We start from the raw sequence: 12,586 nt of genomic DNA on the forward strand, positions 1-12,586 counted from the left end.
TCCTTAGAGATTAAATCATAACTTCCCACTACTTCGTAGGTACTCTCACAGGCGAGGTATATCGAGCTTTTACTGTCGGAAATTTAATTGCTCTCCTTCAAAATGTCAGTTTAGACGTTAGCGGCCGTATGTCGATGTAGCATGACGGTCACGCAGCCTAATCTGTTCGTGACGTTGTACAAGAACTGAGCTGTAGCATTCCTGGAAGATGGTCAGGACGCATGGTCCTCAATTCGTCCGATTTAACCTCAACAGATTTATTTTTGCGGGAATATCTGAAGAAAGCTGTTTGTGTCTTCTAACCCAAAACACAGACTACTTACTCAAAGCAACTTTACGTCTACTCCACAGGTGATTTAGAAGGTGCGCTGAATGGCTCATTTACGAAAATGTGATTTAATTTGAATATTTCCTTTAAACGAACGCTTCATTATCAGAAAATTCATAAAAAAGCAGCAATTATGTTGCATCCAACCAAAAGTATTGGAACGTTTCTAAGTTCCTGACTAAAACTGTTGCAAATTTGATTTACACTGATTTATACACACTTTTCAAACCACCATGTACATGATAGAAAAGCGTATGGTTAAATTAAAAAAATGGCAACTCTTTTCGTAACTCTTTGGAATACTGCGAAAAAATCTATGTTAATAATTTTGCAAAAAGATCAGTATTACAAGACAGGCCCAGGTCATGTTCCAGCATGCTACAGCAGACTGGAATAAATTTCAGCAAAAACAGTAACCTTTCTTACATTTACCTAGCTAAATAAAAATTGTTTTCACTTATTTTGTAAGTTATGGAGAACACATTGTCTGAAAAACCGTATACGTCAAAACAATCAGGGGTAGAAACAGAGCTAAATATTCGTATTGGTATTTCATTAGAGGCGTAAGTGTTTTTGCAAACAATGGTATTGTTTGTTGCTATTCATTTCCTTTTAGACTTGTTTATGTTTGGCATGACTGTGTTTAGTCTGTGTATCGTGTACCCGGGTTCAGCTTGTTTGAGTTTGGGTGATTTGATGTTCAGTATATTACTGTATGAGTTGTAGGATTCCTGTATATGTCAAATAAGATTTGGTTGTCCTGAGTATAATAATGTCAAGGAAATTTAATTCTCTCTCTTGCCTTTTTTCCTTTGTAAATTTAATCTTATAAGGTATCTTTCTGATTTATGATCAAGCAACAAATATCATGTAGTAGGATATATATGCAGCCAAATGGAGGATAGTGTACCTATTTGTGACTAATTTGTGAGATGTAACACATATGTGATTCATAAATGTATTTCGTAAGGGGCCAGATAATGGTGATTACATTGGTAATCTTTCAGATTGTAAACAGAATCTATTTTTTAACTGGAAAGCGTTGTATTCTTTTATTAGTTCTAGTAATTTGACTGCTTCTTCGATATGTTCATGTGAGAGTATACTGCATGTTTTCATATTTTCTTTTTTAGTGTTTATTGTTTGTGTGACAGGATTATTAGAGTATATGTTCTTGTATAAAACTGGACAAGGATCGATGTGCTTGGAATCTGTCTGTCTTTTATATATTCAGTTTTGTATTGTTTGTTATATTTCTATCCTCTTGTAATTTGTAATTATGTACCAACATTTTCAACATGTGTATTTCAAGTGGATAGCTGGGAGCAATCCTGAAAGTCACAATAGATCTGACTGGGAGGTCAACGTTGGCTGGCATCCGAGGGAGGATACACTGGGGATTTTTTACTTTTTTCGCTGTCTTCTAGTGTGTGTTCTATATTTTCAGAGTGTGGGAGCAGCAAAATGAACAAACCAAACTGAAAAGATGGTTGAGAAGAAATTAAGAATTGAGTATTGTATATCAGTCACGAAACAGAGCCCAAGTCCAGCAGGGGCAAAGTCTTTGTGTGTTTATGAGGCAGCTTCAAATAAATCAGTAGGTGTTTCGAAATGCGAACTCTGTAAAAAGTTACTAAACACTCATTCGGGAACCTCAAGTATGTTACGACATAAATATTCTGAAAGACGACACAGACTTAGTGACTGACAACTGCGTGGAAATGTATGCTACAGTCCACCTAACCATATATAGGCTTTCTAAATTTAGGATAAAAAATGGTTGAAACAGAAAGCTTAGTATGAAAGAAAAGCTTCTTCTTTCAGATATGTACTTTTAGATTAACATAAAATGAAAAACGAACTTCGCGTTTGCTAAAATTCATTTGGGAAATTTAGAATGAACTATTTTGGCCACTTAGTATGAGTTCAGCGAACCCGCGACACATATCCTGGAAAAAGTAATTGAAGTTGGTACAACTGGGGTCATATTTGCCTGAAACACACTAAGATTACAGAAACTAGACTTCCAAAACTTTATTTCAGTTGACTGTACAGTGTAGTAGACATTTTCGCGTTCTTAGGTGCAAAGGACCTCAACTTTCGGAGATGGTTCTGCTGACTACAGAAAACATGTAGTAGAGGTGGCGTAATGATGCTAAGAACTGAGGATAGTAAGTAGTACTTGAAAGAGGGCGAAGTTGATGAGGAAGCCATTCATTTCGAAATAAATAAATAAGGCCGAAATACGCCGAAAAGGAAAAAGAGCACAAATTAAATCCACGATTTTCTGGCTTACAATGATCCGAGATGAATATATATTTCATTGAGCTTTATCTTGTAGTTCCCGGTTAAAAAGAGACTTTTCATCATATTCCGAACCCTACTCAAGACACTGCAATGAAAGCGTACAGAATAAACTGTTACGTAGCGTAGCACACTGGGAAGACGTGCAGGAAAGCAAAATTCCTTTAGCCTGCTCGGGTTGGGCGTAGCTTGACTTGAGAGTTCGGCTGGTAACGTGCGGCAGTTGCCTACCCGGGTAAAAGTCAACCATGGGCAGGTTAAAAACGGAATGTGTGTACCTTTGGCAAACTGTTATCTGTGGTATGATGTTAGTGATAAGCGAAGCATAGCAACTCCAGATCTCAACCTAACTTCCGCACTGTTGTCCTGATTCGAATGAAAAGTTTCTGTAACGTTATACGTGCCCAGTAGTCGTCTTTAACTCACATCATTCTTCATATGTAGGGACAGCTATTTTCTGTTGTGAAAATAAGATTGCACAAGGTTGAAATTTTAATCACCGATTCGACAGGCATGGAAATACTAGAGCATCATTTTGGTAGCTTCCATTCAAAGTTATCATCATATAATCATTCCATTTCTGTTAGTGTCTATGTCCGCCTGCTTAGCTTGGTGGTAACGTGCTCGTTTCCCATGCAAGCGGGCCTGGGTTCGATTCCCGGACGGGTTGGAGATTTTCTCCGCTCGGGGACTGGGTGTTGTGTTGTCCTCATCATTTCATCCTCATCACCGGCACTCATGTCGCGCAATGTGGCGTTGAATGAAATAAGACTTGCACTTGGCGGCTGAACTTCCCCGAATAGGGGCCTCCCGGCCATCGATGCCATGTGCTCATTTTTCATTCAGTATATATATATATATATATATATATATAAGAATGAGCCAGAAGTTATCCATACTGTGACTACATTTAAAATTCCACGCGTCACGCGTTATTTTAGCGCTTTTCAGCAAAAGAGGCTTTCCCTTGTATCACTGCTGTGTACGTTGGAACATTCAGTGCACAAAGTTATTGACCGCTGGACCAATTGCAAATAGAGAAACTGAGCAGGAAAATGACGTACTTACCCAAGAATTTTGCTAAATAAGTTAATTGGATATTTTATAGGTCATTTGAACGATTCTTTTATCGAAATGAGTCACTTTACAGGATACTAATACATGATTAGTATTAACATTAATGAAAAATTGTTATTTTTAGTTCTACTCACGTAGCTACACTTTTTATTTTGATTTTATTTATTTATTAATTTTTACTGGCTACCAGTTTTTAAGAAGAAATTCGTCAACGGAATAATTTTGCTTCCATATCTTTCCGTTATTTTCTGTTATTGAGCATATGGTCAAAACTTTTTGTTGCTGCTTGTTAAACTCCTCTCTGAGCTACTGACAACTTTAACAGAAGGTCATTTTTCTCTCTGGTGCTGAAGGTATGTACATCACTTTTCTTCTCAAACAGTGGTGGATTATTAGTGACGAATGTCACTAACGAATATACGTATTCTGGAGGCGCAGTTAAAATACCTAGCTTCTTGTATAGATACCTAGATGTTGTCTGTGATTGAAAACCACATATTATTGTAAACTGCTCTCTTCTGTGCAGTGTTTCTAAGCTACGAGGTACCTAAGAAAATTATTTCGGACGACATTATTGAGTGGAAGTATGGAAAATATGCCAGGAGGCTGATAAGTTGGTTTTCAAGATTAACAATTGTACTAAGAGGAAAAGTACCAGAACTTAATCGTCTGAGAAGCTCAGTAATTTGCTCCTTCCCGTTCAAGTTTCATCGATATGTACACGTAAAAATTTGGAGTATTATACTCGACTTACTGACTGCTGACTCCCACTCATGTGCTACATCATTTATTGGCATGACTATTTGTTGTAGAGAACTGATGTTAGGTGTTTCTCCAAAATTTAAGGAGAGTCCGAGTTTAGAGAACCACTTAATAATTATCTGCAAAAATACGATTTACCAACCCATCTACTACGTTCTCTTTATGATAACTCTAGTAGTGCCTGCAAAAAGAACCACTTTTGCTTGTTAAATGCTAAATGGAAGGTCATTCACCCACATAAAAATTAGAACTGGACCCAAAATTGAACCCTGTGGGACTCCTCTTCTGATTTTTTTTTTCCTCAGCCACTAAAATTTTCTATCTTTCCGACAATGTCTGAATCATTCATCACTACCTTTGAACTCTCTTTGTCAAGCATGATTCAAATCAGCTGTGCATGCAGCCATCAGTGCCACACAACTTAATTTTTCTAAGAGATTATCGTGATCTAAGCAGTCAAACGGCTTGCAAATATCATAAACAATACCTACTGGCGATATATTATTATCCTCCTGGCAATATATTATTATTTAAGTTTTGTACTATTTGCTGAGTATAAATATCGTTCTCATTCGAGCGTCCTTTCTAGAGTCCAAAGGAGTTGATACGTTAATTAAATTGTTTCCACGTAAGAGTGTGAATACTCTTGAGTACATTACTTTTTCGGATATTTTGGAAGGCAAAACATGTATGTAAGGAAATCGGACGATAACTATTTATATCTCTCTTGTCATCTTTATTATGAAGTGGTTTAATGGTTGCATATTTTAATAAGTCTGGATGAATTCCCTGCGCCACTAACTGAAATTTCATCAACTCCGCAAGATATTTAGAATTGTACTAATTTCATAACAACAAAATTTTAGAATGAAATGTGAACTGTTTTTGGCTCGCTGTCGTATCCAGGAGCGCAGTTCCAGAGACTAGCTGAGCAGCAGCATAGCGGCGTGGCGTTACCAAAGTATCGCGGCTTGGGGCAGCGGCCGTTGTCTGGCGGGGCCTTGTCGACGCACAGGCAGCGGCGGTGGCCGTCGCTGTCGACGCGGCACGTCGTGTTGCGGATCGTCTCGCAGTCGCTGTCCTTGGAGCACGGCTTGCTCTTCGGCTCTGGAACACAAAATGACCACCTCAAGCTTTGCTGTCTTTCTCTGCTTTCCTTACTAGTGCACTAAAATAATTATCGTACTTAACAGAATCAGGGCGTGGAGCAAGCCGTCATTCGACAACTTGTGATACAAGCAATCCTATTACACATTAGGAACATTTCGATGCTGGTGGGTATCGATCACTCCATTTATAAAAGTGTTATTGATATGTAAACGGTATACTTTGTGAACTGCCGCTTTGACTGACTATGATTTGATATCAGTGGCGTTCAATAAGTAATGCAACACATTCTTTTTCTCGGACAATTTCTATTCAAAAATATGCATAATTCGTTGAAGGACATCGTGAAATATTTTCGTTTCAGCACTTATAGTTTCATGAAATTCCGACAGATGGCGCCGCTGTACGTAACCTTCAAAATGGCTTCTGTAACGGACATACATTCAAAGTAGAGAGCTGTCACTGAGTTCCTTTTCGAGGAAAACCAGAGCATCGCAGATATTCATAGGCGCTTGGAGAATGTCTACCTGACTGAAAGAAAGCAGGGTGAGTCGTTGGTGAGGCAACAAGTTCGCTCAAACCCGCGTACCGGCCAGTCGCACACAGCTGTGACTCCCTCAATGTTGGAACGTGTGGACACTCTCATCCGAGGTGATCGACGAATCACAGTCAAACACCTCGTTGCAGAACTGGGCGTCTCAGTGCAGGCACCCGAGAGAGGCTCAGAAAACTTCACTAGACTATTCTTCCTCATCCACCGTACAACCCGAATCTTGCATCTTCCGACTTCCACCTTTTTGGCCCAATGAAGAATGCACTCCGCAGGAAGTAGTACGTGGATGACGGGGAAGTTTTTGATAGATCAAGACATTGGCTCTGATGTCGACTAGTAGAGTGGTAACATGCGGAGATACAGGCCCTTCCAGTAAGGTGGCTTAAGGACGTCGCATTAAACGGAAATTATGTTGAAAAATCGGGTTTTGTGGGGAATAGCATGGTGGATAAACCCAACCAGTTTTCAGAAAAAATGTGTTGCATTACTTACTGATCGCCCCTGGTATTCTTGAAGTAACAAGAAACATAACTATATAACTTTTATAACGTTATTTACAACAATGTTTTACTAAAATTTGTTATATTTATGTAAAATGTATAACGTCAATTTACATAGAGGCAACAAGATTATGATTGGATGCTTTGCCTACAATTGTGACGTATTTAATCTTTCTCGCTTGGAGGAAAGAGACTATGGGAAGACATGTTTCTGCAGTCATAGGAATTTTTTGTAGCTAGCTTGAACAGATGGAAATTATATTCAGTGAAAATTGAATGACTGCAGTGAACCAGTCTCTGAGAGTTTAAAGAAACTACAGAAGCTAAAATACTTGAAATTTTTACTACCCAGTACCTATTCATTCATCGAACTACTGATATTTTGGAAAGTTCCAAATTTCCTTGCATACGAAATACTCGAAAAGACAAGAAAGCCAACTTACAAAAAGCTAAGTACCAGATTTATAATTAATCGATGTGGGCATTACATTTTTCAAGTTTAACCGATAACAGCTGACACGTCGCTGGCCGTGTGATTATTTAGTGAAGAATCATTTCACACCTGCACTTATCGGCCGGAACTTGTCAGACTGAGTGCAAGAGAATCAGCAGCACCTGCCCACTTTTCGTATTTTGGTTGCAGACTTCTAATTCATTACAGAAATCTCACGAATTTCTAGAAATTATTTTCCATCATGCTGCTAAATCGCAGACTTGACATTGCCAAGTGCAAGCTCTACATTGGTGACGCCCGTGTGTTTCTGGACGCTAGAGCATATTCTAAGTGCAAATATTAATACGTTGTTGGAGGAAAACAAAACTTCCCTCGAAGGTTCAGCACTGATTCAGGAAATACCAGTCGTCGGAATTTCAGTTTCCTTTGTTCATACACAATAGATGCAGGTGAGCAGGCAAATACTGTCTTTGGAGATTTCCTTGCTCATTTAGTCTTCAGATGCTGCGCCTTGTAATGTTTTGTTGTGATGTGATAGTCAAATGATATCTTTTTGGTATGCACATAGATCTTCAATCGTATAATGGCCTGGCATTTCAGTAATCGCAAATGAGTCGGTGAAACCCACTCTTTCCTTCGTCGCTGCTTCCGTACACTTAGCATACTGTGACTTTCTCTGTGAGATTCTTTATCAAATGCAGCTAATAAATCGTCGAAAATACTATTTGAATTGTTTCGTTTAATGTGCATAAGAGGAAGAGTTTCACTTTCGATGGTATCCAGGCGAGTCAGTTTGGCGAAAAGGCACCAATCTTTGACGATTGTCACTCCCATCATCTTCATATATTTGTATTTGAACAGATATAATGATCGATTAGTTTGCAGAAAACTGAAGATGCCTGCAAGAATTTGGGGAAGATGTTTAGTTGAAGATAAAAACCTAATCCATTTACAAAAGTAATACTTGCTACTATCTACGGGATAAAAGATGTGAAACTTAAATTACGTGCTGACAGCTCAGTAAGAGGGTCTTTCGGCATTTGATGACAGTCTTTTTAGTCTATTACAACCGTGTCCTCGGAGCAAACATTCATTTCCTTCGAAGCTCTCCTTTTTCTTCTCGACTCGAAAGTTGGTGGGCTCGCTCATACTTCCATCTTGATGCTAATGTCTCGCTACTCTTATGTCTTCAGCCAGTTTGTTTCATTCATGAACGCCTATCTCGATCGTCTCCTCTGCCTTCCTCGCTTCACCATTCTCTCGAACAGAAAAGTCAACTCGAATTAATGCCAGAATAGGTCGCTAACCATGCTGTTCCTCCTAGCAGAGACAGTTTAAGATAGGCTCTTCGTTTCTCCTGCTTTTGTCAACACTTCTTCGTTTTACATTGTCAGTCCGTGGTACCTTGAACATTTTCCTCCAACACGACTTCTCGAAATCTTCCAGTCTTTTCTTTCCCACCTTCCTCAGTGTACAAGTTTATGTCCCAGGCAAGGATATGCTCCAAATGTAAATCGTTAAGAATCGTTTCCTCATAGTCAAGAGGACACTGTTAGATGTTATCCTGTTCTTTCTGGAAAAGTGATTCTTTCCCCTTGCGTATTCTAGCTTTAACATCCATTGTACTGCTACCATCCTCTGTGATCCAACTTTCGAGGTACCTAAAGGTGACAAGTTGGGCCAGCTTTTTACCGTGAAGATTTCCCACCTCTGCACTTCACTATTTTTGTTTTGCTTCTGCTGACTTTCAACTCGCATTGCTGTATTAAGATTTGACTCGTCTGGAGAAGAGCCTTCTACAGTAGAATAAAATAAAAATGAATTGTAATAAATAACTAAAATGACGCCCGTTGAAAATGACTCCCGAAACTGTTGTGTTGAAGACATACTGTATAGGGGTCGTTGATGTCTCCATCGCCACCGGCACTACAGCCAGCGAGATACGTTATCGACGGCAGCAGCTCTCTGGCGAAGCGTCGTTACTGGGTCACGCACTCGCCTTACGTCAGCACGCGACTGCCAAAGCTTTCGCGAAAACGGGTCGCCACGCAATTGCGTGCCACAATGATTACATCGCATCCAATCCACGGAGGACCTGATCCATGTCTTGAGAAGGGCAGCAACTGGAATAAAAGGCGTGACAATTATTCTATAAATGTGACTAGCGCTTCTCATTCACGGCTCGTAACTCTCCACCCGCCAAACGCTCGGCTATAGTGCTGTGGAGCACGTAGAGGGCAGTTACTGGCCACATCGGCGATTTGGATGCAAATTGCGTGCTAAACATAGAGCTTCGATCAGCGGCACGTGAGGGAAAGCGGACCGGCCTCTTTTCACTTCTCGCGCATTTTTGTCGTTGCGCTCGAACAGCACCGCAATCGCTACAAAGTGCACGTTTAGAACTTCAATAGGAGATTACCCAGTCAGTAAAGTGTTTAGGTTCATTGTGACAAAATAATTTGTACAGCGTTCAGAAGGGAAGCTTGCTATGTGATAGGTGTTAGATTTTAACTGCCACAAACACGGTTTATCTAGTGCACCCATTAACTTTCGGAAGGGTAGCCTCGTTAACTTTATTTCCCCTTTTTCTAATATTTCAGAGTGTATCTTTCAGCTATCTTGAGAGCAAAGCTACAGCCTTATTCTGTCGTTTTAAAACACAGGAGTCAGAGACGCTCATCGACGGCAAAGAGTATGCATAATTTGAATCTGTGAATGCGCGGGCGATCAGTGATAGGATATCGATGTGTCATCATTAACTGCACTGTAGCTATGTCTGTGAGTTTATTAATTAAAGCGCCAGATTGCATGACCTGTCTAGGTTGAAACCGTTGTCTTCGTTCGTTAAATTCTTCGCCAAACTAATTTCAGCTGTTTCTTTCTCCATCGAGCCCAAAAAAGTTAAAGCCGGCGGTGGAATTTCGATATTTTAGTACAGGTTTTTCGTTGATATAATTACTAATTAACAATTTTAGGACTCTTTTCCTTAATTGTGCTATAAAACCTTGCTTCTGGCCAAACTGCATCAGTCTATGTCAACGTGAAGCACCCTATAGGTTTTGATGAGGAAGTTTTTGGGTATGGAAATATGTGGTATAAGTGGCCATATCTTTAGATTTCATTGACGTTGAAGCTTAATTTTTGTATAGCGCAATTGGACTGTAGGCCTTACTATGTGACATAAATTTCAACTTGATATGTCCACCCGTTTCTGAGAAAAAGAGTCCCTAACAGGTAGACAGGCAGACAGACGAACAACAAACTCATGCTATAAGGGTTCCGTTTTTACCGATTGAGGTAACGAACCCTAAAATTTGGTTGAGTACAGAGCAAAGAAGTAAAATTTATCTGAGTAGCAAAGCGGACTTCCTAACTTAAAATTAGGTCATTAACTGGTAGGTAGCGGGTCTGTAGGAGGATAAGGGAGACAACGTGTGGAGACGGGCTACAGCCTAATACGCGGCGCATGTCAAGGAAAAAGACAATTCTGTTCACGTTTTCATTCGCATCCATGTTATCATTAATATTCCAATTTTGCTTCAAATAATACGTTTGTGATCCTAATATAGATCAATATGATATATATACTGTAAATGCACATATGTTTCAAGGAATGGTTTTTCAAAAGCACGTTTTGTGTTTGCTGTACTACAAACTGGTTAAAAAAAACATTCTCAGCAACGTGTAAATAGTTGCCAACATTACAGGGGATTCACAGACGCAAAGACGTCAGTCGAAATTTTGTTGTCACATGAAACGAGATTCAAATGTGTGTGAATTCCTAAGAGACTAAACTGCTGAGGTCTTCGGTCTGTAGACTTACATACTACTTAAACTAACATACGCTAAGGACAACACACACACACACATACTCATGCCGGAAAGAGGACTCGAACCTCCGGCGGGAGGGGCCGCTCAGTTCGTGACATGGCGCCTCTAATCGCGCGGCCACTTAACGAGGCGAAACGAGATTACGGCGACATCTATTATGGCATCATTGGTTATGTAATGCGAGAAAAACTATGTCTGACAGCGATGGTGAGTAATGGGTGGTGTTCTAATGTCTCTTCAGTTAAGATAATCACAATTTTCTTATGTCTACGACATCGCTACACCTTTGGCAGAGGACTGACGTGACACTGGATTAGTATCCCGTAAATACCGCTATTTGCTATTGAGCCCTCAATGCCTTGAAACGTGGTTTATCGGTCAATATAAATTTCAAGACAATAAATCACAACTGGCTACTGTATCTCCTATATCCTCCTCAATCTGCTAGTACATCACGGTTTCAGTCTTTGACGTCCAAAATGGGCAAATACTTATATACTAACAACATACTTTTAATCTTTTATTTTGTGCGGTGAATACTTTGTTTGAAGTCAAGAGTGACGCAAAAATATTAACCTGTGTGCCATCAAAGAACGGAAACCAGGGAGCAAACGTTTTTATTAATGCAGTCGATCATGCTGGGATGTCGATGTTATCTAGCCTTAATAGGATCCTGCCCTAAGTCAATTAAAGTGATTTTTCGCTCTCCACCGAAGACAGCAGAACTTTTAAGTTCTTTCAAAGACGATGCATCGCAAGGCTGGGGTTTACAAGATCCCCTGTGAGTGTGGCCATTCGTAAGTCAGGCAGGCATTTCGTAAAAATGAGGAAAGATGCATGGAGCACTGTAGGTCATTTGTTACGCGACTGTCATTCTGTCCGTTTGTTAACACCCCCTTTTGTCAGGTATTACAAGAGAAAATGCGAAATTACACAAAAATTTAAACTTAAAATTGAAACATTTTTGAAAGTCATGGAATTCTCGGGTCCAATTTCTTGCCTGTATGTACACTAAGGTGACAACTCATGACATAGCGATGTGGATATGTGTAGATGGCGATAGTATTGTGTACACATAGTATAAAAGGGCAGTGCATTGGTGGAGCTGTCATGCCTTCTCAGGTTAGACGTGTGAAATGGTTTCCGATATGATTATGGCTGCTTTATGGGAATTAACAGGCTTTGAACGCGGATTGGTAGTTGGAGCTAGATGCATGGGACATTCTGGCTAAAATGGCTCTGAGCACTATGGGACTTAACATCTATGGTCATCAGTCCCCTAGAACTTAGAACTACTTAAACCTAACTAACCTAAGGACAGCACACAACACCCAGCCATCACGAGGCAGAGAAAATCCCTGACCCCGCCGGGAATCGAACCCGGGCGTGGGAAGCGAGAACGCTACCGCACGACCACGAGATGCGGGCGGGGACATTCTGTTTCGAAAATCGATGCGGAATTCAGTATTCCGAGTTCCACAGTGTCAAGAGTGTACCGAGAATGCCGTACTTCAGGCATTACCTCTCTCCACGTAACAACGCAGTGGCCGACAGCCTGCGCTTAACAGCTTAACGACCGAGAGCAGCGGCGTTTGCTTAGAATTGCCAGTGCTAACAGACAGGCAATGCTGTGTGAAATAACCGCAGAAATCAATGTGGGATGTACGACG

The 12,586-nt window shown here is 40.2% G+C and overlaps 1 protein-coding gene across 1 annotated transcript in view; it reads right to left on the reverse strand.

Moving 5' to 3' along the window:
- The window catches only part of LOC126188179 (uncharacterized), a 93,698-nt gene that overhangs the window by 51,016 nt on the left and 30,096 nt on the right, over positions 1–12,586 (reverse strand). Inside the window, exon 2 of the mRNA XM_049929700.1 lies at positions 5,429–5,578. Within this exon, the coding sequence (XP_049785657.1) occupies positions 5,429–5,578 (150 nt within the window). The remainder of the gene's footprint in view (positions 1–5,428; positions 5,579–12,586) is intronic.

The sequence above is a fragment of the Schistocerca cancellata genome, chromosome 5 (assembly GCF_023864275.1).
Source record: "Schistocerca cancellata isolate TAMUIC-IGC-003103 chromosome 5, iqSchCanc2.1, whole genome shotgun sequence".
In the NCBI taxonomy this organism is placed as follows: Eukaryota; Metazoa; Arthropoda; class Insecta; order Orthoptera; family Acrididae; genus Schistocerca; species Schistocerca cancellata.